This window comes from Kwoniella dejecticola, chromosome 1 (assembly GCF_000512565.2).
Source record: "Kwoniella dejecticola CBS 10117 chromosome 1, complete sequence".
Taxonomy (NCBI): Eukaryota; Fungi; Basidiomycota; class Tremellomycetes; order Tremellales; family Cryptococcaceae; genus Kwoniella; species Kwoniella dejecticola.
The window spans coordinates 2,365,240-2,386,176 of record NC_089301.1 but is presented as its reverse complement, the minus strand read 5'-3'; the positions used below and the strand labels follow the sequence as shown (position 1 = coordinate 2,386,176).

At 48.3% G+C, this 20,937-nt stretch overlaps 10 protein-coding genes across 10 annotated transcripts; 4 read left to right on the top strand and 6 right to left on the bottom strand.

Moving 5' to 3' along the window:
• Positions 1–194: 194 nt before the first annotated feature.
• I303_100890 (uncharacterized protein) lies at positions 195–1,296 on the top strand (the record flags this gene model as incomplete). The annotated part of the gene is made up of 5 exons (XM_018404260.1): positions 195–221; positions 284–392; positions 503–663; positions 731–797; positions 875–1,296. The coding sequence occupies 5 exons, from the start codon at positions 195–197 to the stop codon at positions 1,294–1,296; spliced, it is 786 nt and encodes a 261-aa protein (XP_018266914.1).
• Positions 1,297–1,470: 174 nt separating this feature from the next.
• On the bottom strand, positions 1,471–2,082 carry I303_100889 (uncharacterized protein; the record flags this gene model as incomplete). The annotated part of the gene is made up of 1 exon (XM_018404259.1): positions 1,471–2,082. One exon carries the CDS (start codon positions 2,080–2,082, stop codon positions 1,471–1,473), a length of 612 nt encoding a protein of 203 aa, XP_018266913.1.
• A 630-nt stretch (positions 2,083–2,712) lies between these two features.
• I303_100888 (uncharacterized protein) lies at positions 2,713–3,684 on the bottom strand (the record flags this gene model as incomplete). Its single annotated transcript, XM_018404258.1, has 4 exons — positions 2,713–2,882; positions 2,957–3,100; positions 3,233–3,342; positions 3,464–3,684. The coding sequence occupies 4 exons, from the start codon at positions 3,682–3,684 to the stop codon at positions 2,713–2,715; spliced, it is 645 nt and encodes a 214-aa protein (XP_018266912.1).
• Positions 3,685–4,137: 453 nt separating this feature from the next.
• On the bottom strand, positions 4,138–4,897 carry I303_100887 (uncharacterized protein; the record flags this gene model as incomplete). Its single annotated transcript, XM_018404257.1, has 3 exons — positions 4,138–4,323; positions 4,375–4,453; positions 4,716–4,897. The coding sequence occupies 3 exons, from the start codon at positions 4,895–4,897 to the stop codon at positions 4,138–4,140; spliced, it is 447 nt and encodes a 148-aa protein (XP_018266911.1).
• A 661-nt stretch (positions 4,898–5,558) lies between these two features.
• I303_100886 (uncharacterized protein) lies at positions 5,559–6,817 on the top strand (the record flags this gene model as incomplete). The annotated part of the gene is made up of 4 exons (XM_018404256.1): positions 5,559–5,793; positions 5,981–6,232; positions 6,327–6,694; positions 6,767–6,817. The coding sequence occupies 4 exons, from the start codon at positions 5,559–5,561 to the stop codon at positions 6,815–6,817; spliced, it is 906 nt and encodes a 301-aa protein (XP_018266910.1).
• A 729-nt stretch (positions 6,818–7,546) lies between these two features.
• I303_100885 (uncharacterized protein) lies at positions 7,547–8,103 on the top strand (the record flags this gene model as incomplete). Its single annotated transcript, XM_018404255.1, has 2 exons — positions 7,547–7,717; positions 7,876–8,103. 2 exons carry the CDS (start codon positions 7,547–7,549, stop codon positions 8,101–8,103), a joined length of 399 nt encoding a protein of 132 aa, XP_018266909.1.
• A 1,577-nt stretch (positions 8,104–9,680) lies between these two features.
• I303_100884 (uncharacterized protein) lies at positions 9,681–12,730 on the bottom strand (the record flags this gene model as incomplete). Its single annotated transcript, XM_018404253.1, has 7 exons — positions 9,681–9,905; positions 9,988–10,226; positions 10,292–10,406; positions 10,472–10,625; positions 10,681–10,818; positions 10,891–12,165; positions 12,240–12,730. The coding sequence occupies 7 exons, from the start codon at positions 12,728–12,730 to the stop codon at positions 9,681–9,683; spliced, it is 2,637 nt and encodes an 878-aa protein (XP_018266907.1).
• Positions 12,731–13,231: 501 nt separating this feature from the next.
• On the top strand, positions 13,232–15,907 carry I303_100883 (uncharacterized protein; the record flags this gene model as incomplete). Its single annotated transcript, XM_065968217.1, has 9 exons — positions 13,232–13,338; positions 13,395–13,755; positions 13,853–14,119; positions 14,232–14,415; positions 14,517–14,696; positions 14,775–14,939; positions 15,026–15,134; positions 15,215–15,271; positions 15,379–15,907. The coding sequence occupies 9 exons, from the start codon at positions 13,232–13,234 to the stop codon at positions 15,905–15,907; spliced, it is 1,959 nt and encodes a 652-aa protein (XP_065824289.1).
• Positions 15,908–16,700: 793 nt separating this feature from the next.
• On the bottom strand, positions 16,701–19,392 carry I303_100882 (uncharacterized protein; the record flags this gene model as incomplete). Its single annotated transcript, XM_018404251.1, has 6 exons — positions 16,701–16,930; positions 17,016–17,025; positions 17,116–17,196; positions 17,280–17,350; positions 17,412–18,717; positions 18,835–19,392. 6 exons carry the CDS (start codon positions 19,390–19,392, stop codon positions 16,701–16,703), a joined length of 2,256 nt encoding a protein of 751 aa, XP_018266905.1.
• A 759-nt stretch (positions 19,393–20,151) lies between these two features.
• Positions 20,152–20,662, bottom strand: I303_100881 (uncharacterized protein; the record flags this gene model as incomplete). Its single annotated transcript, XM_018404250.1, has 4 exons — positions 20,152–20,170; positions 20,253–20,351; positions 20,411–20,458; positions 20,553–20,662. The coding sequence occupies 4 exons, from the start codon at positions 20,660–20,662 to the stop codon at positions 20,152–20,154; spliced, it is 276 nt and encodes a 91-aa protein (XP_018266904.1).
• Positions 20,663–20,937: the final 275 nt, after the last annotated feature.

Here is a 20,937-nt window from a genome sequence, read left to right as displayed (position 1 = left end):
ATGTTGGCGAACTGACATTCGCGTTCGAGCGAACTCAGGTCACGTGACTTTGACCTCATCGACCATTTCCCAAGGCTACTACAACCTGAATGTCATCGCTATCGCTTCTTCTGATTGCATTGACTGGAAACTACGTCAAGCAGCTCGAGACTTGCCCCACCGACTACTTGCGAGGGTTGCGCACCAGAGTTTCGATGTCTGAAAAACCTCAGTCGTCTTCGGTACGGTTTTTCACACCTTACAACTCAGCTGCAATCACCGCTAACCATTCACTTTCCCGTAGGCGGCCGCTCGTCCGTCGTGGAACAAGGACGAATGGGAAGCAAAGGCCAAGTCGAAAGATGAAGAGAATGCGGAATATGCAAAGTCGGCTGAGGCAGCGATGCTTTCTGGTCAGTCAATCCCTCATCAGCATTCCACAACTCGCTCTTCCCTTCGAATGGCTTCGAGTCTCGCGACATGAAGCAGGACTATAATACTGATCCGCCATATGAGTATACAGGGAAAGCGCCGCCTCGTCGCCGGCTAGGCGATGATATGCCGAAGCCTACCAAGGCCCTTGAAGCGAGGAAGGAGGATTTGGACCTGAATAAGAACCTCAACAAGACTATGCTGGTACAGACGAGTACAACGGGGAAAGGTCCAAGAGGAGCAGGCTTCTATGTGAGTACTGTCGAAGATTATCTACCGAAGCAGCATGCGATCCGAGCTGATCTCATCTTGATGGTAGTGTGAAATGTGCAATCGGACATTCAAGGATTCGCTCTCATATCTAGACCACATCAATGGTCGAGGGCGTGAGTCAGATACTACGGCGCTGCCAACGCACGCCACAGAATTTAGCTGATCATCGGTCCTGCTTTGTACCTGATAGATTTACGAATGTTAGGCCAGACTACCCAAGTAGAACGATCGACCTTGACGCAAGTTCGAGCGAAAATAGCAGCTTTGCGAGAAGCGACCAGGACAGCAGTGACAGCCAAGAACTTCGATTTCCAAGCTCGTCTAAAAGCGGTGCGGGAAGCTGAATCGGTGGAGAAGGATAAGAGGCGGGAAGAGCGGAAAAGGAAAAGGGAGAGAAAGCGGGAAGAGGAGGAGTTGCAGAAAATGGGTATATTCAGGAATAATCGTGCGGACCAAGAACAAAAAGACGGGTCGGATAGTAAGGAAGCTGCGAAGAAAAGGAGGAAGATGGAGAACAGAGGAGATAGGGAAGTGGAAGAGGCGATCAAAGAGAGGGAAGATATGGCTAGTATGATGGGTTTCGGTGGATTCGGAGGTGCGAAGAAGCGATGATGAGCTCAACGTGGTGTCTGGGTAAGAATTTCATGGGATCAGCGAGCCCGCATTTAACCCGAGGGACATACAATTCTGAGGGATGGATCTCAACTGTTGTATCAAGAATAATGCATGTAAGAACTGTATGATACTGACGAACGAGTACTACAGACACCCCATTGCGAATGCTTGTCAATAGCGCAGCATCGCTCTAGTTGGCTGTTGCTGTCGCTGTCCAACCTTTTGATCGTATTCACGCAGTTGGCGATTCATGTCGGAATCCCGAGTATACATCAAACGTGGCAGCTCATGGCAAGATCCTTCATAATCCCCTTTATCTATTGTGCCTTGTATGCTCTCATGAATATTTCCATCTACATTCGAGGTCGTACCGGAATGTGGCTCGACCTGGCTCGTGCCTTCTTTCGGCAGATCGGGACAGATCAGAGAGGGATCGATGAGATCTTCCGGAATCGACATATCGCTTGGTATCCTGAATTCACCTTGCCAAGGGAAGCCGAACACAAAGTCCTGATCCTGTACCTGCGAAGCGTCGAGCAAGCTGTTTGAACCATTGCAAGTTGTCACAGCGGTATCGATCGAACCAGAGTCGATGAACCCCTCAAAGGGGCCAAATATGTCCAGCCCTTCTCGAATGCCTAGGGTCTCGTTTTGCAGCGGACCATCAACACTCCTGTGACCTTGAGCCACGGTTTCCTCACTCGCTGGCACTATCGTTGGCTGGCTATTGGATGGTGTGTCGAGCTCGTAAACGTCCGACTTAGCTAGCCACGATCGTGACATGGTATCCCTCTTGTAATCCGAACGCTTTGACATAATACATGAGCGTCCTGCCTTGGAACACCTCGAACATACGCTAAAAGTCTCATCTTAGCTTCTGATTACACATTTCACCACATCTTAGTCAAAATAGTCCTCGCAGGCTGTGATTCCGACCCTGAGGATACTCACGAGCTTGGAGCTGTCTCCCTGTCGCATTTCACTTGTTGCTTCCGACACGAATCACATGCTGTCCTCGGTCTGGCTATCCTCTGCCGAAGCTTGAAACTACGTTCTGAGGTCGCCTTCGTGCTGCCATCGGATTCGAATTCTTTTGATGAACTTGGTGGTTGGTCCATAGCTGACGTTCAGAGCTGCAATACTTGATAGAAGCGTAACAAGAGCAGATAATAGCAATCGGATATCAACTTAATGCAGGATTTGCGTCGATTGCTGTCCCATGAACATACAGTACACATGACCTACCATCAAGTGCAGGACAATTCAACGTCCGCCACATGGACGAAAGGAGCAGTCCTCAAAAATATATCATACGCACTTCCTTTCGAGTGCGTTCCGCTGCATTGCATCATATTGCATACTCTGCTGTACCACGCCAGATAGATCACTCCGATCGGATCTCTGAGACGGGCATTAGATCTGTCCGAAGAACTCTGCGTCATCTATTACCACCGAGTCCATCGATCGTTCATGTGCCCCTTGATCATGGTCATGAGACTGGTCATGCGCCTCTTCAGGAGGCTCACCCGATTGTCCATCCAAAAGCGCGAAATCAAGAGACTCAACGGGACCCAGAGGGAGGTCTGTATCGCGTGCCACAGCAAGCATGTTCCCAAAATCGAGTTTTCCAGCCCAGCTACAAGCGTAGGCATCCGACACTTCTTCTGCTGAACTGATCCGGCCAGCAATATCCATGCTTGGGGTTTCGTACGTGGTGTCGCCAGCGGTGCTTGTCCTGCGTTTGGGTCGATCTGCGGTGATCTTGCACTCCCATCCGCGTGAGTAGCAGAGCAGGCAGGATCTACGGGAAGCGAACAGAACACTCGCCGTGTCAATTCCAGTGTGCGCACATGTACGGTACGGCTTATCCTGGCTTAGGGGTGTCCAGTCTTACAAAGGGTTTTCTTACACGAAAGAGGATCCTTGGACTCACGGTTCAGAACGAGCATCGCGTTCACATCTCCTTTTGTCTCTATGACAACTGTCGCAAGCGATATATCGAAGCTGGACGTTGCTTCTGGGGGTCGGTACGGATTCACCGGTCTGGTTTTGTGGCATACACGGACTGCCTCTCGTACTGCAGTATGTGCAGGTCCTGTTATCCACCCATTTCAGCACGGCTGATCAGGTAAGTGTGGAGATGCACAAGGCTTGTTGGACTTACGGTCTCTCAGTTGGATCCTGGTCACACTCTCGACGAACACTTCTGCAGCCCGCACACGCTGTGCGCCTCGGTCTACGCTCCCGCTTGGCAGACGTGCCGCCGTCCGCAAGATTCGTGAAATCGCTGTCGAGGGGTGATGAAGATAACATCGCTGCGCGTTCTCCCGAGCTGGAGTGTAAGATATCGTTCGTAAACGGGGCAAAATCCCCAGAGGTGGACATGGTGAGACAGAACTATGGTAGTCAATGTATCAAAGCGAGGTATTTGAGAGGGGACGTCGGCACTGCACCATCTTTTTAAGGTGGGAGCCATGAAATCTGCTCGCGCGGGAATACAAATCTTTCGTGCTAGAATACTGTACTGCGATTCTTCTCCGAAAGGAAGCAATTTCAATGACAGCAATGACACTTGCACAACGAGCAAAGGAAAAGACAAGATTTGGCCGTCCGCCTGAATCGCCTGAATCTATACTGAGTATACTGAGCTGCATCGCAAAGGATTCTGTCCACAAAATGCAAGAAGATGCAAGACTAGAAACTCAGAACAGTCACAGACGATTTATAGCATGCGTTAGCCGGATTGAGGTGCCGATGGGGGTTCTGTTGTTCCACTAGCACGATTTCATGGGTGTATCATAGGACATAAAGTATGTTCCAGAAGCTGAACATTCGACGCTAAGATCTGAACGCCATTTCGAGCTCCGCGCGCTCCTTCCATGCTCTGGAGGCTTCGACAAGCTCCAGATATCTTCTCGCGGCTGGACTAGGTATCTGTCCACCGGAGGGATTCCATCCGTTTTGACCGTCTTCATCCATGCTTTCTGCCGGCCGGCTAGGAGGCCATCTCTCCGACCTGGAATCCTGGGTCAATTGTGAGCTGTGATCTGCAAATCCACTTGTTCGATTATCTACCTCCGAGTCGCGCCGATTGCCGCCAAGTATGTCTGCTGCATTCGACAGGAACAGCGTAGGTCCTTGTTGATCGTTGGTCCTGGGGTCGATTGTCAGCGGGGGACGAAACCTGATGCCAGATGTATATTGTCTTGAGCCAGTGTCTGAGATAGCAGGCTGCGCGATCATCACGCAAGGCTTGCCCGCGCTAAGGCAGGTGGAGCAGATTCTGCTTGTAAGTAGATACAACGGAAGAATTAGCGCCATCAGTATCAATTTTCATCTCTGCCTAAACCTCGAAATGACGTGAGGGGTTGTATGCGTTCAGTAGATACAGATTGACGATCAGATTCAAGACCTACGGCTGTGAGTCGTCGTCTCGATTACAACCGATCTTTCTTTCGACGCATAAGGTGCATCTCGAGCCTCTGGGTTGTCGTGAACGGCGGCGAAGGGGCTCGGAAGAGGTGTCCTCGCGCTGAGCCCAGACGCTTATCCCTCGTCGTCCGGATCGTACGTCGCTCGGTAGAAGCTGTGGTGGCATGATTGCAGTATCGCTATACGATCAGGGATCAATTCCGATTTTCGACCGGCTTAGGGTCTTATCCTCAACTTCGTGCGAACGATGTCAATTCCTGATTCGAGTCCGACTCGCCAACACCAATACCACATGGACCATATGGCTGTGACCAAATGTTCAGTCCTGCAGGCAGGCTGAAAGGATCTCCATCATTAAGGGCCAGCGAGTTTCCATCTTCGCCACGAGAAAGGGTGACCACAGCTGCGTACCACGCGGGCAACACCTGATGATGGTATATCCGGAGTCGATCTCGAGTAACGCCGAGATAGCTGCGCCTGGCTCTGAGAGCCGTCCCAAAATAGCGACAATTTCAAGTTGTCGATGGCCCGGATTTGACCGAATTGACCTCCACTTTGCAATTCCACTTTTCCCGGGCCGTTCGCTGGGTTAGTCATATCGATTGTCTGCCTAGCATACGAGCAATGGCATCATCGATGCAGTAAGAGTACGAACGAACGGTTAATGCAGGTCATACAAAGATCTGTAAACATCTTCCATCTGTTTCTTTTTCCATCTCTTTCTCTGTTCAAGCTCATCACGTCTGACTCCCACCGAAGGATAAGGATCTCCTTGCTCACTCCACTACAATCATTGTATGATCCCGCGACTCGCTCGATTTGCCAAAATGACCAGAACAATCAAATTATCAGACGGTAAAGTCATCCCCGCCATCGGGTGGGGTAACGGTACCGGCGGATTATTCGGGAACCACGATCCAGCCGTAGAGAATGGTATTGCAGCTTTGAAAGCTGGAATATACCATATCGATACTGCCGAATGCTACAAGACCGAAGAAGCTACTGCTGAAGCTATCAAGCAGGCTGGTGTCAAGCGGGAAGATATCTGGGTGACCACCAAGAGTAAGTCTACATCCCCTTCTGACTCTATTTATGGCGTTTTATGACCGAGGAGCAGAGAATACTTGCTGATACCCTGCTATATCGTATGACCACAGTCTCTAGTACCGGTAAGCGATATCTGCCTTCCCTTTTGAACCGCTATCCATACTCCGAACCAATGGCTGATCCAATGTTCTTCCTTCAATAGGTCTATCTGGTATCGAAAAGATCCGATCAAATGTCCAGCAAAGGATCAAGAACTTAGGCTTCAAGCCCGACTTACTCTTACTGCATTTCCCAACCGTGCCCAAGGAGGGAAGCACCAGCGAATTCTGGACAAACTTCGAAGACCTCGTCTACGACGGTACCCTCGAAGGGGTAAGTCTAGGAGTCAGCAATTTCAGGCCCCAAGATCTCGAGGCAATCCTCAAAGTAGCCAGGATCAAGCCCGTTGTCAATCGTACGTCTTGTTCTCCTCTCACTCTGCATCTCTCATCTCGTAAGCTACTGCAATTTTTGCTCGCGATACTGATAGACTGTTTCTCCGCGCGTAGAGTTGGAATACCACCCATACGTCCTCGAGCATATTCAGCCCGTACTCGACATCGGCGAGAAACACAATATCGTCACTGAGTCATTCGGACTTCTGACCCCTGTTCTCCGACATCCAACTGGAGGACCCCTTAAGCCCGTCCTTGAGAAGGTCGCTGCGAGATTATCGAAAGATACGGGTAAAGAAATAGATACCGTGACCGTCTTGACCTTATGGACGATCCAGAAGGGTGTCGTAGCTGTCACGTCGTCTAGAAATCCTGCGAATCTCAAGAAGTTCAAGGAGATCGATGACTTGCCTGACCTGAAACCGGAAGAGGTCAAGGAGATTGAACAAGTGGGAAGACAGGTGCATTTCAGGCATTACAAGGTGAGTACACCGTTGAGCTTCTTTGTGAAACCGTAAGCAGATTAGCTGATATATCGTGTCACGGTACTATAGTCGCACATGAGCAAGGATTTCCCCGATCCCAACTTGCCTGAAGATTTGTAGATACACTCGAAATAGAATCTCATTTAGTTGAGGAATATGCAATCGATTAAATGCCGAAAAATGACATGCCTTAGATGAGAAATCACTGTTTGAGTGCCTCCTTGAATCTAATCTGTCGAGCAGTCTGCTTGTGATCGCGGTCAAGAAACAGCGATAGAGCTTTTCGGTCGTCTGAATAAGTCCGCTCTTCCCATGCTAGCCCCTTCGACACTTCGCAACAGACGTAAACATGCGGAAGAAGTGAGGACCTTTCCGCATTCCGTATTCCGGAGTGCGTTGCAGAATTGTTGAGCTGTGAGCTGACAAATCAAGGCGTACAATTTGAGTGTTCTAATGGATTCAAATCGTCATTTTGCTTGGAATGCGGTGGCAGGTTGACTATAAAAGGAAGGTTGTGCTTTACAGACTTGCTCGCTCGAAAACGAAGGCCTTCGAATCGTTGTTCAAGCAAAAAGTCCAACCACCAAGCACAACGATGTATTATATATGTCCTTTGTGATACTTGCGAATGGAGAGTATCGGACTTGGACACTCTTACGCACACATGAAGTCGGGGGCGAGTAAGCTTCTCGGAGAAGACGACTAAGCAGTGTACAGTACAATCAACTCGATACAATCAGGTTGCCAAATCCAAGCTCAGGATCTCAACGTCCCACTATCGCATATGGATATCACCAACTCGATTTGCAGATTCTCATCCCTTTACATTTCGTAAACATTGAGCACACAATGGCCGAGAACCCTTCAACCGCTACTCCTTCCACGCGTCCGCCCTTATCATGGAAAGACGAACTCGCCCAAGCAAGAGATACTCTGCTCAACGATTTCGCCAGAGGTAGTTATACCATTCGATCTGCTTTATCAATGGACAAGTCTCTCTGGGCGCCTTTGAGCAGATCCGTGACTACTCGCACCATAGGGAAAACGGTAGACACATGCAAGAAGTGACAATTGTCTGGAAACGACTTGACTCTGTCGGCAACAAAAGAGAGGAAGAGATGAAGGTTATTCGAGCTAGTCGATTCGATCTGAATTACACTGATCTCCCTCAATTGCAGGTCATCGACCCTAGATCGTCGTCCTTCACAAGAGACGAGGACGGTGACGGGAACGGGGTGGGTGATGGTAATCAAGACGCAGCAAATTCTAAGCATTCAATTGTTACAGTGATCACACATTGGAATGATGCGCAATTCGGCTCAGCAGATTCGGAGTCCGGGTTAACGTATGCTCCGCCGATGTTGGATCCGAGCTTACGAAAACCAAGTATCGTTCGATGGGGTTGAGTTACTTATTTCAGTCTATACTTGTCAATATAGTATGCGATGATGGGGTCTCCAGTCAATCTGAGGCCAAACCCGGCCATTTGCAGATAGTAGTTGAGACCAGGTGTTACGACCGGCGCAGTCGAAAGGAGATTTGACTGCGATGAGATTAGTATATATCAAGTGAAAATGAGGCCCAGGCCGAGGTTGCTAGCTCAATGCCTATCCGCCCGCGAGATGAGCGCATGCGAGGTGGATGGGGTATTCCTTGGTTCATTCATTGCATTTCATCTATCCAATCTGACTATTCCTGTCATCGTATAATGATCTAGTGAGCAGCAGCCTTGGCTTTGGAAGCGGCTGCGACATGGCTGAGGGTCAGCGATCCTGTCTTCCGAGAGGCAGACCAAACAGCTTGAAGTGTAAATATGGACAAGTGTGAATGAATGAATAAAGTGACATGAGGGGGCAAAGCACTGGTCAATTACTTACCGAATGGGTTCTTGGGGTCCTTGAGGGCATCAGGAGCTATTGGACGGAGCGTAAATCAAGAATCAGTATGTAATTAAAGGTTGTTTTGATACTATGGGTTAGGGCAGAGGGGGAAACAGATACTCACATGAGACAGCAAGATCTTGGAGAGACCAAACACCAGCGACGGTGATAGCGCTGGCGACCATGAATGGCCAGAGGGGTTTAACGATCTGGGGATTGGGTCAACAATGAATTAGCTCCAATTGCTCTGCTTAAACGGCCAACTTCGTTCTTTGTCTCTCTCTCTCTCTCTTCTCCAATTTCAGAAGCGCCATTCCAAAACTTCATCCAGATCCATCTGTTCTTCGTACCGCTATCCCAAGTTCAACCAAGTACGCTTGACTCTTATCCTGATTCATCCAGATCCGCAATCCCTACTCCCTACCCCTCAACGACCAAGACAATGTCGCATGTGTTGAGCCCTGGAATCATTGATATGCAATATCCCCCTTCCCGCTTCTTGACCCCAATATCTTCCTCCATCTATCCACTCAACACCACCCCACATCCTCTACGATTTCTTCTCATACACTCAAATTTCTCCCATATCCATGACCCATCATCGTATCCAGCCTTCCCCGCAACAGAGCAAAGGAATATATGATAATCGGCCGAATGCGAAGGACACATACAGGGGTAGGCCAAGCTCGAAGACCGAACATCTTGATGTACTATTTTATTCTGGTCGGGCTATTTCAGTTTCGTCGGGATGAGCTGGATGATGCGTAGCGTAGCGTGCACGGCCTTAGTGACTTACAAGAAAGAGAGGAAGAGCGAGTAAGGTTATATCAAGCTTCAAGATGCTACATCAATAACACTTAACATCTTGAATACTGGTGCAACCTGAACCGGAGCGACCTGAAGGCGAGAGCGGTTCGGAGAAAATCGGTAATAATTCAAATTCAGTCAATGTGGCACTCCCCGCACACAGTGATAGCAGACTCTGTCATCTAATTCAGCGAATGCATAGATGTGGGCGCTCGTCAAGTTATTCTTTCTAGCTTACTCTATTTACATACAGAATACATAATGATATCCTATCTACACATATATGAAGCTGCATACTAGACTACATAGTGAGTACTGGTAAGGAAAGGATGCATCAGCGCATCTCTGGGAGATATACGCCTGGACGGATCAAGTTGAAGACATTTATCCAAGAGATCAATGAAATTGGTCAATTGCTTCAATTCTTCATCTTTCATCTTCAGCTGGACCGATGAAGGGGGTAATAATCTAGCTCGGAGATCTTTTGTAGCTTTCGAAATGACCAACGTCTTCGCTACGTCCTGCAACACCACAGCCGCGCATAGTCAGCCCAAGCTCAGGACCATACATGGCAAGCCCGGGTGTATGAAGAGGTTGACTCACTTGATTGGTGATTTTATCTTTCTCGATACTGATGAAATTCAAAGACTCATCGAAATGCAAATTTCCAAAATTGGCTTTCTTGATCATCCGATGATTGATCTTGCCTTTCAGCTCCATTTGGAGCAAAAGCATATGATTGTTCGATCGACCAGGAAACAGGATTTTACCAGTGTAGAGCTCATATAACGTACAGCCGATCGACCACATATCGATGGCAGTGTCGTAAGGCAGACCTAGGACTGCAATAAAAACATACATAAGCTTGCGATCCACCTGCGGCGAAAACGCAAGGAAAAAAGCTTACTAATCTCGGGAGCTCGGTAGAATCTAGATACGAGATAAGGCGTGATCTCGCCTTCAGATATCTCAGCTGCGGAACCGAGATCACAGACTTTGAGTGTAGCCTTGTTCTCTGAGACCTGACGGGAAAGCAGCGAGTCAGTCAAGAATATTGATAAGGGCGGATCAAGTACAGCCCACTTACCAAGACATTATCAGGCTTGATATCAGCGTGCACGATCGCGCATTTACGCATCAGGCTCAATGCAAGGAAGAGCTGGTGCGAATACGCTCGGACAGCTCGCATGTTCAGTCCCACGTCTTTTCCGAATCGCTTGATCACGTCTCGCAAATTCATACTACGTCATCAGGTCAGCTTCCAATACGTTCCCTTGCGCAGACAATGAAGCTCACCTCATGGATTCTGTGACTATACACAAATGACCTTTATGCTCGAACGTCCTTTCCATCCGCACGATATGCTTCTTGTCTTCCGGATCAGCATCATTCAGCCTCTTGATGATCTGTGATTCTTTTCTTCCCGCAACATACCTGGGCACAGACGAAGAGTCAGCTTCACACTTTTTGGGTATCATAATGCTATCCTTCATCAAGCTGACTCACATGCTTTCTTGACTTCTAATCACCTTGATAGCAACCTCTTTACCCACTACATCCTGCCTTCGCTCTTGTTTGACAGCTTTAAGCACCTTGGCTTTCACCACAGCCGAGAACATCCCTTTTCCAAGAGTGATCGTGACTTGATATCGCCCATCATCCAAGATCTCGCCTGGTGTTATTCTATAATATCCTTCGGTATCATCTACGTTGTCCACAACTTCAGCTGCTATCGTACTGGCAGGTTTCTTCACGACTTGAGGTTTCTGAGCACCATTGGTGACACCATTGGCATTCTTCAGTCGTCGAACAGTCACTTTCCGTTTCTTCTTCTCTTTAGGCTCATCTCCGAACGTCGCGAACATGTCGAATTCATCTTCCTCTTCCTCGTCTTCTTCGATCTCAACTTCTTCCCATTCTTCCTCCGCAGGCTTTTCCGGCTGATCATCCACCACAATCGGTTCTCCTACCCCGGACGCCACTTCTGATGGTTTCACTTGAATAGCTTCCATATCCTTTCGACGCTTTTCCTGATCGGCCATCATGTCTTGTGTTGGATCATAATCAGCGGCACTGATCATCATATCCGCCCCAACGCCCTCTCCGCGTGTGGATGCTGGTAATTCAGCTTCTCCAGCCGAATCAGCTTGTTTGGTCAGATCGAAATCGTTTCCCATAGGCGTGGAAGCAAGAGCAGGAGAATTAGCGATAGGTGTCGGGGCCAACGTATTCGTGACTGAATGGGTTCCGAGTTGCCTGAGAAGCGGTGTTGCACCGGTTATAGACAATCCAGTCTGATAGCCTGTCCGAGTTCCGGCACTTGTAACGCTCTCAGCGCCCGTACCTGGTCCAGATAATTCTCCAGGCGCAACTTGCGGTGTCGATGCATTGGTGGGTTTCCCTCCGTTAGCCTTGAATTTGGCCATGATCTCCTCTCGTTTCCTCCGCCTTTCCGCTAGGATCTTCTCAGTATCAACCTCTTCCTCCAGGACGCTGATTGGTTCTTCTTCTTCAGCTGCTTTCGCATCTTCAACTGTCGCAGCTTGAGCGGAAGATTCAGCTTCAAAGAATCGATTGGACGGAGGAGGTGGTCTAGCGGAGCCTGAGGCGCGAGGTTGAGAAGGTATGGCGAGGGACTGGAAGCTTGCTTTCGGACCTGCAGGTGGCGGTCTGTTGAGTGGTCGAGATGGGCTAGTAGTCACTGATGATCGTGATGGTGAAGCTGACGGGGCTTTGGCTACAGGTAAAGGAACAGATGATTTAGGTGGAGTTGGTTCAAGTCTAAAACAACAACATGCAGGGTATTATCAGCATCTATAGGCTCCATATACAGAAAAGGTGTGAATGAAACGTACTCGCCTTCCTCCCTATCATCATTCTTGGTTATCTTTGATTTGTCATCATGTCGACTACTAGAATCATTTCGGTCACTATGACGTTTATGATAACCATCTCCCTTTTCGGGCTCACGTTCACGATGATCCCTATCCCTTTCTCTGTCTCTGTCTCTGTCTCTGTCTCGGTAGTCAAGACCGCCGCCACCTCTGCGCCTATCTCTATCCCTATCATCATAGTCCCTACTATACCGCCTATCCCTCTCTTTATGCTCATCCCTCCGCCTGTTATAGTCCCGCTCGCGAGACCGACTTCTGCGTCGTCGGGGTTGTTCATCTTCATCTAAGAAGGCATCTCTCCAATCTTTGGGCTTCGATCGACGGTCGTTTTCCGCTTCATCGTTTCGACTTCGACGGTGCCCTCGATCTCCTTCTCGATCTCGATCTCGATCATGTCGTCCGAATGCATGTGATTCCTCGTTATGTGGTCGTTTGATACCTGAAGAAGCCATGATGAGGATGGTAGAAAAGGGTAAAACAAGTGTAAGAATGACTTCTTCTCAACGAGGTTTACACTTGAGGAAAGGAGTTTACAGGTTGAAACGCTGAGATTTGGATCTCCAGTACTTCACCTGTCAATTCAGAGAAGGTAGTGGACACGATTGAGAAACAGGTGACAAAAGACGCTGGGACTGTCAACGTTTTGAATGAAAGAAGTGTTGATAGATAGATTCATCATGATAGCATGTTGCCTTTGTCATTGTCAACATGGCTCATAGAAGGGGGAGAGGGGGGATCGACGGGTATCGCCGTAATTCCGTCGAGTGGCATCTGTCTGGCCATCTGGATATTTGGATACCCCGCACTGACATCAGCTCATTTGTTGTTGTTCAACTTTCATGCGCGCGCAGGAACTCTGGACCGAAATCAGTCTCGTGTTCAATGCGATACAAAGCAATCTCAAATCATCGGCCCAAAAGAGAGAGAGGTACTGCAAGAAGGACTGCAATAAGATGCCGTCCTCTACGATGTCCCCTGACGCCAAAATCCAGATGGCCCACGATCTACGTCGATCAATACGCGAATTGCGCGACAGGGGGTTAATGGTATCTGCCAAATGGTCAGCTGATGACTGCATTCTCAATGAGACCCAGCTGACTTGACATTGTCCTTCAGGTCATCAGAATTACTAGCAGCCCTCCCTAAAGAATATCGTCAAGCACCTCATCTGCCCTTCTCCCCGCCTCCCCAACCTCACAATCTACCATCGACATCTCCTCCAAATCAGCCAAGACCCTCAATAGGCGATTTCTTGCCCTCTCCAGGTCCAGCATCGTTCAACGCCGAAGCTGGACCTTCCAGGGGACGGACCATGCACGGTATAGAGCTAGAGGAGGAGGACGATATTCTCGAAGAAGATGAGTTCCAGCTGGCCCGAGGATATTTCGATCTTAAGGAATACGATAGGGTAGTCTGGATTCTGAAGGATTCAAAAGGAAGTCGGAGCAAATTCCTCAAATATTACTCAATGTATCTGGTACGTTCATCCGCTTCGTACCGATCATCATCTCCATCTGATCAAGCCAGAAGATTGATGCTCAGCGGAAAGCTGACATGTTTTACATTCGACATAGTCCGCAGATCGGAAAGCCCAAGAATCATTGCCTCATTTCCTAGATACGAAAGAAGAGCGTCTCGCGCTCTATCCAGCATTGTCTCCTCTCTTATCGGAATTGCGAGACGAGACAGACCCGTATCTCTTGTATCTAAGAGGTCTGTTTTATATGCGCTTGGATCGACGTCCGCCAGCCGTGAAATGCTTGATGGACAGCGTGAGGGCGAGACCGTATAATTGGAGCGCGTGGAGTCAGATGGCCCAGCTGGTTTTTTCTGCCGATATGGTGAGCCCATCTAACGTCTGATGTCATCTTTAGGCCGAAGGTTGTCTTCATCGCTACGCCTTCTCCAGCTTGACATCGTCAAGAGCACGTACTGATGTTCTGGGCGTTACAGTTCATATCGATGAAAGAGGAATTACCATCGTCGACAATGTTAACTTTCTTCGCTATAAGTTGTATGCTCGATCTACATACAGCTACGGAACTGGTAATGAGTATGATCAAGGAGTTACTCGAGATTTTCCCGGGGAGTATGCACTTGAAGGCTCAACGGGCAATGGTATATTACCATATGAGGGGTGAGTATTCCCTCTCTCTTGCTTTCTTCGCCTTTTCTCTTTCATCAATCACCGTGTCAGGCTCAAGGCAATAAAGCTCAGCTGACGAGCGTTGAGAGCAGACTTCGAAACCGCTGAGAAAGAGTTCGATGCCGTCCAAGCTGCCGATCCATTCAGGATGGAAGAAGTCGATATCTATTCGAACATGCTATACGTGATGAACAAACAGGCCAAGTTGGGTAAACTGGCTCACGAGTACGCCGAGATCGATCGAAATAGAGCAGAAGTCTGCTGTTTGATCGGTAAGTATCGAGCCTTTCTTGATCGACCATTCTTCCGATACAATAACTGAGGAAGTCTGTGTTCACTTGTCTTGTCAGGCAATTATTATTCGTCCAGAGCGGATCATACCAAAGCCATAACCTATTTCAAGCGATCGTTAATGCTCAACAGGGAGTACCTCCCCGCGTGGACATTGATGGGGCATGAGTTTGTAGAGCTCAAGAATTCTCATGCGGCCATAGAGGCATATAGGAAAGCTATCGGTACGTCTTCACTGTTCTTCTTCTTCAGCTATCTGCTCTGCCTTTCATAGGCTAGATGATAGCTGATCAATGTGTATTGCGTGTAGACGTCAATGCCAAAGATTATCGAGCATGGTACGGTCTAGGACAGGCGTACGAGCTTCTGGATATGCCTATGTACGCGATTGAATACTACAATCAAGCTACATCCCTCAGGTGAGCCGAGGCGCAGTTCTTACGTGCAGAATGTCTCCTTCCACCCTCTACTTTGCTGACACCTGATATAATTGGCGTAGACCATACGATTGCAGGATGTGGACTGCTTTAGCTACAGTGTACGAGAACCTGAAGCGGTAAGTCTATGTCCTCTCGGCTTGACGTACGGTGTACCGTGTGCGATGTACATCGAAATGTACCCCGTTGTAAGCTGATATCTGGAATCGTTCTTCTCGAAACACAGACTGCCTGATGCCATCTTAGCGCATACTCGAGCATTACTAGGTGCCGACCGAGTCCAGACTCCCACAATCCTTCTTAAATTGGCTTCGCTGCATTACACCCTCGGTCAACTTGAGGACAGTGTGAACTATCATCGCAAGATCCTTGCGTTGGGCGAAAGAGGCCATAGTGGCATTAACGGCGAAATTCACAATCCCCATACCAACGCAAATACGGGTACGGGTGGACTTGCGGCAGGGATCGCTGAGCTGAGCGCAAGTTATCTGGCAATAGCAGAATATGAAATGCGGGATATACTTGATCCGGAGGCGATACCAGACACGGAAAAGGAGAAGGGACAAAGTATGGATATAGACTCGAATCAAACCAATAAACAGCAACAACAACAACAACAACCGAAAGGAGATTGGATATTGGCTTCTCAATACCTGGAAAAAGTTTCGAGCTCGAATGCGCCTCAACGAGATCGAGCTGAGGAGTTGTTGAGGATCTTAAGGATCAGAGAAGCTAAGATGGCGGCTGATTTGTGATTTGTGATTTGTGATATGATGCGTGAATTCTTTTAGTTTATGAATAATACTACCAATGACGATGATACGATTTTATTTATATCACAGGAAACGAGCCATGAGCCATGAGCCACGGGCCACGAGCATCGTACTACATACTTGTAGATCACACTTATCCTAATGCCTTGCGATTCATGTAATTTGAATAAGCAATAAATCAAGGTTACTGTATTCGTTGTGCGCTAGCCTTAAGAGTATATATTGTGCGTTCTTGGAGTCTTGAAAATCATTACTTCGATTGACTGAGTTGTTGTATGTCAATCGAGACAAGCTAGGTGAAAATGCCACCCGATGACGAGGTCATTTTGATATGTGTACGTTTCTGTGCGCTCGAATAGGCGGTAACTTAGAATGCCAATTTTCTCCAATCTTGGAGTGAGAAAAGAGATATTCAAGACTTCAAGATTCATCAACATTGTATGTGTTCTACGGATATGTACAGCAACGTTATGTATGGTGATGTTATGCGTTATTCACTTGACGTTGTATATAGACAAAGACATGATCATGGGCGTAGACATCCCTTGAAAGCTATTATGTAGATCGTTTTTCGTTCACTTTTCTCTTCGTTTGTATACCTGCATCGCCTTGCGTTTGAATAGCACTCTCATTTCATATTTAACCGTCTATTCCTTTTGCCACTCTCATCCTTATTTAGATCTCGATGTCTATATTCGAAGACGATGTCGGTTGGCTTGAAGTTGTATATTTGCCCCGTATTTCTGCTTGTCAACGCTCGACGTGAATTTGTGAATTAAGCGCTAGTAATGATCGCTCCTGCGCCTTGTTTCTCAGCCTGGGAGATATGACTCGGCGCAGGCATTGCACTCCCTTCCGATTTGGCTGTCTGCGCGGAACTTCGGCGTCGAGCATGTTGTCCGTGCGGTTTGTCATGTACCAGCATATGTCGTTTGAGTTGATCAGGTCGAGAGAATTTCTTGCCGCATCCTGGGTGCGCGCAGTGGAAAGGCCTTTCACCAGTGTCTGCGAATTAAGCAAAATCGAATGCCCGTCAGCACTTGATATTCGTGTTTGCCAGAAGCTAGGAGAGGTTGAACGAGTAACTTACGCGTACGGATCTGTCACATTGCAGAGAAAAGATAAAGAGCAGGTAGCGTTGAGACGATCAGCTATAATGCGCATTCGGAATGGCTGGGGACCATACTTACGTGCTTGGTCAGGTTGGACGCCTCGACGAAGCCCCGTCCACAGTGCGGGCAGATATAAGGTTTTTCGCCGTTGTGAGTGCGCTGATGGACGAGACAGAACGAAAAAGTTGTGCTATCAGTCTAGGTGTGTCTACCTCGACAAACAGACGCCACTTGTCACTCACCATGTGGATAGTCAAAGAAGAGGAAACAGCAAAGGTCTTGCCACAACCAGGGTACTCGCACTTGAAAGGCTCTGCAAAGCCATATTGTCAGTCACAGCTCAACTAGGATTTAGCACGATGTGGAGAACTCACTCTGCTGAGCGTGTCTTCTCATATGAGCACTCAAAGGCGCAGCCTCAGAGAACGCTTGATCACAAACACCACACACGAACGGTTTATGGCCCGTGTGCGATTGCAAATGTCTCAATACTTTTTGACGAGATTTGAAGGTCCTTCCTTGGCCATCTCCACAATTGTCCCAATGACAAGTGTACGAATCTTTCCCTTTCGGGATATGTACTTCGGACAAGTGGTCCATGAGGCTAGCGGAATCCTGGAAAACGTGGTCGATGGGACATCCGGGCCATAAACAGATCAACCCGTTTCCATTCGGCTTGATTGCGTTTGCAGAGCTTGAGCTGGAGTTGGTGGAGATAGCAGTCATACTGCTACCTCCGACCGGCGCCGGCGAAGTTGATAATTGGGTACTGACTGTAGATGGGGGAGTAGGGAATGGATGATGCAAGCTCATCGAGTGAGAATGCGAGTGTCCATGGTGATGGTGGGGGTGATTATGCCCATGAAGATGATCATGATGATGAGCTAAATGATGCGGATCTACGTGATGGTGGTGATGATTCTTGTCGACTTGTTGCCCCATCGCCGTCTCAGTTGGCCAGCCAATGATCGATCCTGGAACACCTAGATGCTCCTCCAGGACATGTCGAAGCATTGTGCCCGGACTAAACGGTTCGCCAGTGGCGGTTGTATGATCATGCGCATGCGGATGAGGATGCGCATGTGAGTGGGCATGGGGGATCTGCTGAGCGAGCGGTTGCGTATTAGTGTTATCGCTCTGGGGGAAGGTCTCGCCCATCGCAGAAGGCATGTCGGTCATTGGGAAGCAGTCGTCCCATAGGCACGAGAGTAGCTGGTCGGTTTCCGTCCCTTGTGGAGTAGGGAAAGCAGAATTGATGCCCAAGCCATTCGGTACATTGGACGCCAGTTGCAACGGTGGAGTAGCTGCGAAGCTGGTCTGCGCCATCGAAGACGGCATTTGCTGCGGCTGAGGTACTGTAGGTGTCATGATTTGGGTCTGAGCGGGATCAGTGGATTTGGGTCCGCTACCTGCGCCCCAAGCACTCAGGTGATCGGCAGCGACATGCGCAAGGAGATCAGGCATGGATTTGAAGACCAGATGACAATTACCCCAATGACAAGTATGTGAAATCGTTTCGATTGCGGAAGAAGGTCCACCCGTCGACGGAGATGGCTCTATCGGCTGAGCCATCATCGAGCCGAAAATGGCTGCCAGTGGGTCTGGTGCAGGTGGATGAACAGTCTCGTTCTCTGTCGGACAGACCGGTATGTCGCAATTGGGCTGATTACAGCACTCCAACTGAAGAATGAAAGCATGAGTACGAGTTAGCCAAAAGGTCTTCGATTGTATAACGGCTTGTGGCGGACATGCTGAAAAGAAAGGGAGTCTCTATGGTGGATAGTAAAAGTAGCTCACCAATTGTTGTATAGCATGACAGCCTTCTTTAGTGTCTGCCCATTCTTCCAGACTTTTCATATCTTGATCATGATTATGAGCTGCATCACCACAATGTCCAGGGGGATGAAAGGGGTGTTCTTCATGACATGGCTCCTTCAGGGTCTCTTCACACGTTGGATCGGCACAACACTCTGTACTCTCCGACTTGTCGCATCCATGCGCTCCATCACAGCAGTAATCACCACCACAGCAATACGCTTCTAGTGGACATTCCGCCGAGCACTCAGCGCATCTTCCTGCTTGTGGCTGATTTGACCCTTGAGCTTGTGTGAAGCCATTCGGTGGAGTTTGGCTGAACATTTCTTGCTGCAGAGAAGCTGATCCTGAGATCGAACTTGAATGTTGATGCTGAATTTGCTGTTGCTGTTGCGGGAATCCAATCTGATTGATCTGGTTGGAGTTCGAACTCGATGCGCCGTGATCTTGGTCGCAGCAAATCAAGGCGTGCGCCCATGGATCATTGTGAGCATAATGCGGACTGCCAAGGGGCGTCGTCGAGGGCATGTATTGCTGCATTGTTCCACCCAATTCCTCCGGTTTCGCCTCCTCAGCACTTCTTTTCGGAAGAAGGCTCTTTATGGTTGATCCTCGTCGAATGGTTGAAGCAGCGAGAACGATGTTACAGTTGTGAATAAGAAAAGAAGCTATCGGTGATATTTCGTGAATACAGCTAGGATTACAAAGACTGGATTGCCCAGCGTCGCCCTATCGATACAAGTTGAAATGATGGTGTGATTCCTTCATCCGATACTGTAATTCGTTTTTCTTTCTTGTGGTAATTCGGATTAACCCGATCTTCTGAGCTAGCTTTTCTGTTTCACCCTCCAGATGTGAGAAGAGGAAGCTGACTCGAGCTGAGCTTGATGTTGCCCATGGGTCTAGTAAAATTTAGTATGGTTGAATAATTGATATCAAGGCAGGATGATACTGTAAAATGGAGTGGATTGGATTTGGTAATTGAGCGAGTACCCGAGAGGTAATGATCGATTCCTCTCTTGCACGGGATTAGAGCGGATCAGACCGCCGCCCGAAGGAATCAATCGAAGGATGTTTCCCAAACGGGTAGAAAAAAGGTCTGATCAAGCTTATGTAAGGCTAATTGAGAGGGATCTGATCCATATATAAATATTCCTAAGCGATGAAACGTAACAACAGGAAAAATTCATGCATCTGAGCTATATTTACATATTTACATCGCTTCTTTCTGGTCAGAGTCTTCAAGCACGTCTCATTTCCATTGTAATCACCTCTACTTGTCTTGCTATCAAGGGATTTCTAGTTACCAGCACCAGAGCTAGATGTCAAAAACCAAAATGAGCCATTTACATATCATATGACAAAACACCAACCCGGGCGCTATGAGACTTATCACTCACAAAGCTTTGAGACCCGATCCATCGTTGGAGACAGAGTACAAATCGCTCTCGGGGTCTTGTCGCTTAGCTAACTCCGCTTCGGCCACCTCGGCTCGTTTCCTAGATCTCACCTATCAGACTTGGCAAGGCAATCATGCGTCATCAGGCAACTAGCTCACCTGTAATATTCGATAGCGTCTTTCTCGTAGAAGTGTTCGAGTTTGCCGCTACCATCATACTGTATATCAGCAGGTATTCGAGCCGAGGGAGAAACCCATCAATGACGCGAGAAATCGATCAAACATGAGGATTGCGACTCACTTGACAGAACGCACGGCAACGTTGACGGGCACCTCCCCCGGCTCAAGGGCGGTGATGGAGGTGACCATCAAGGCGAGAGAGAGGACGAATGTAGTGATTGAGAATCGCATGGTGGGTTTCGGGGACACTTGTATCGTCTAGTGAGAAGGAAAAGTGGTGTGAAGGTGCTTCAATATAGCTTTTGGCTGAGCAGGTAATTTGGCGAAACAGGTCTGCTTATAACGTTCATCTTGGGGAAGATGTGTAGACGCATTTTCATTTGCAGCCCTTTTATACTAATTCGTGGCTGTCTCTGAAACTGCGAGGAGCGGCAAAAGAAAGTCATCGCATCGCGACCGCACCAATAGAGATCGTGTGTTAACTCAGTTGTCAGTATTGGTCGCTT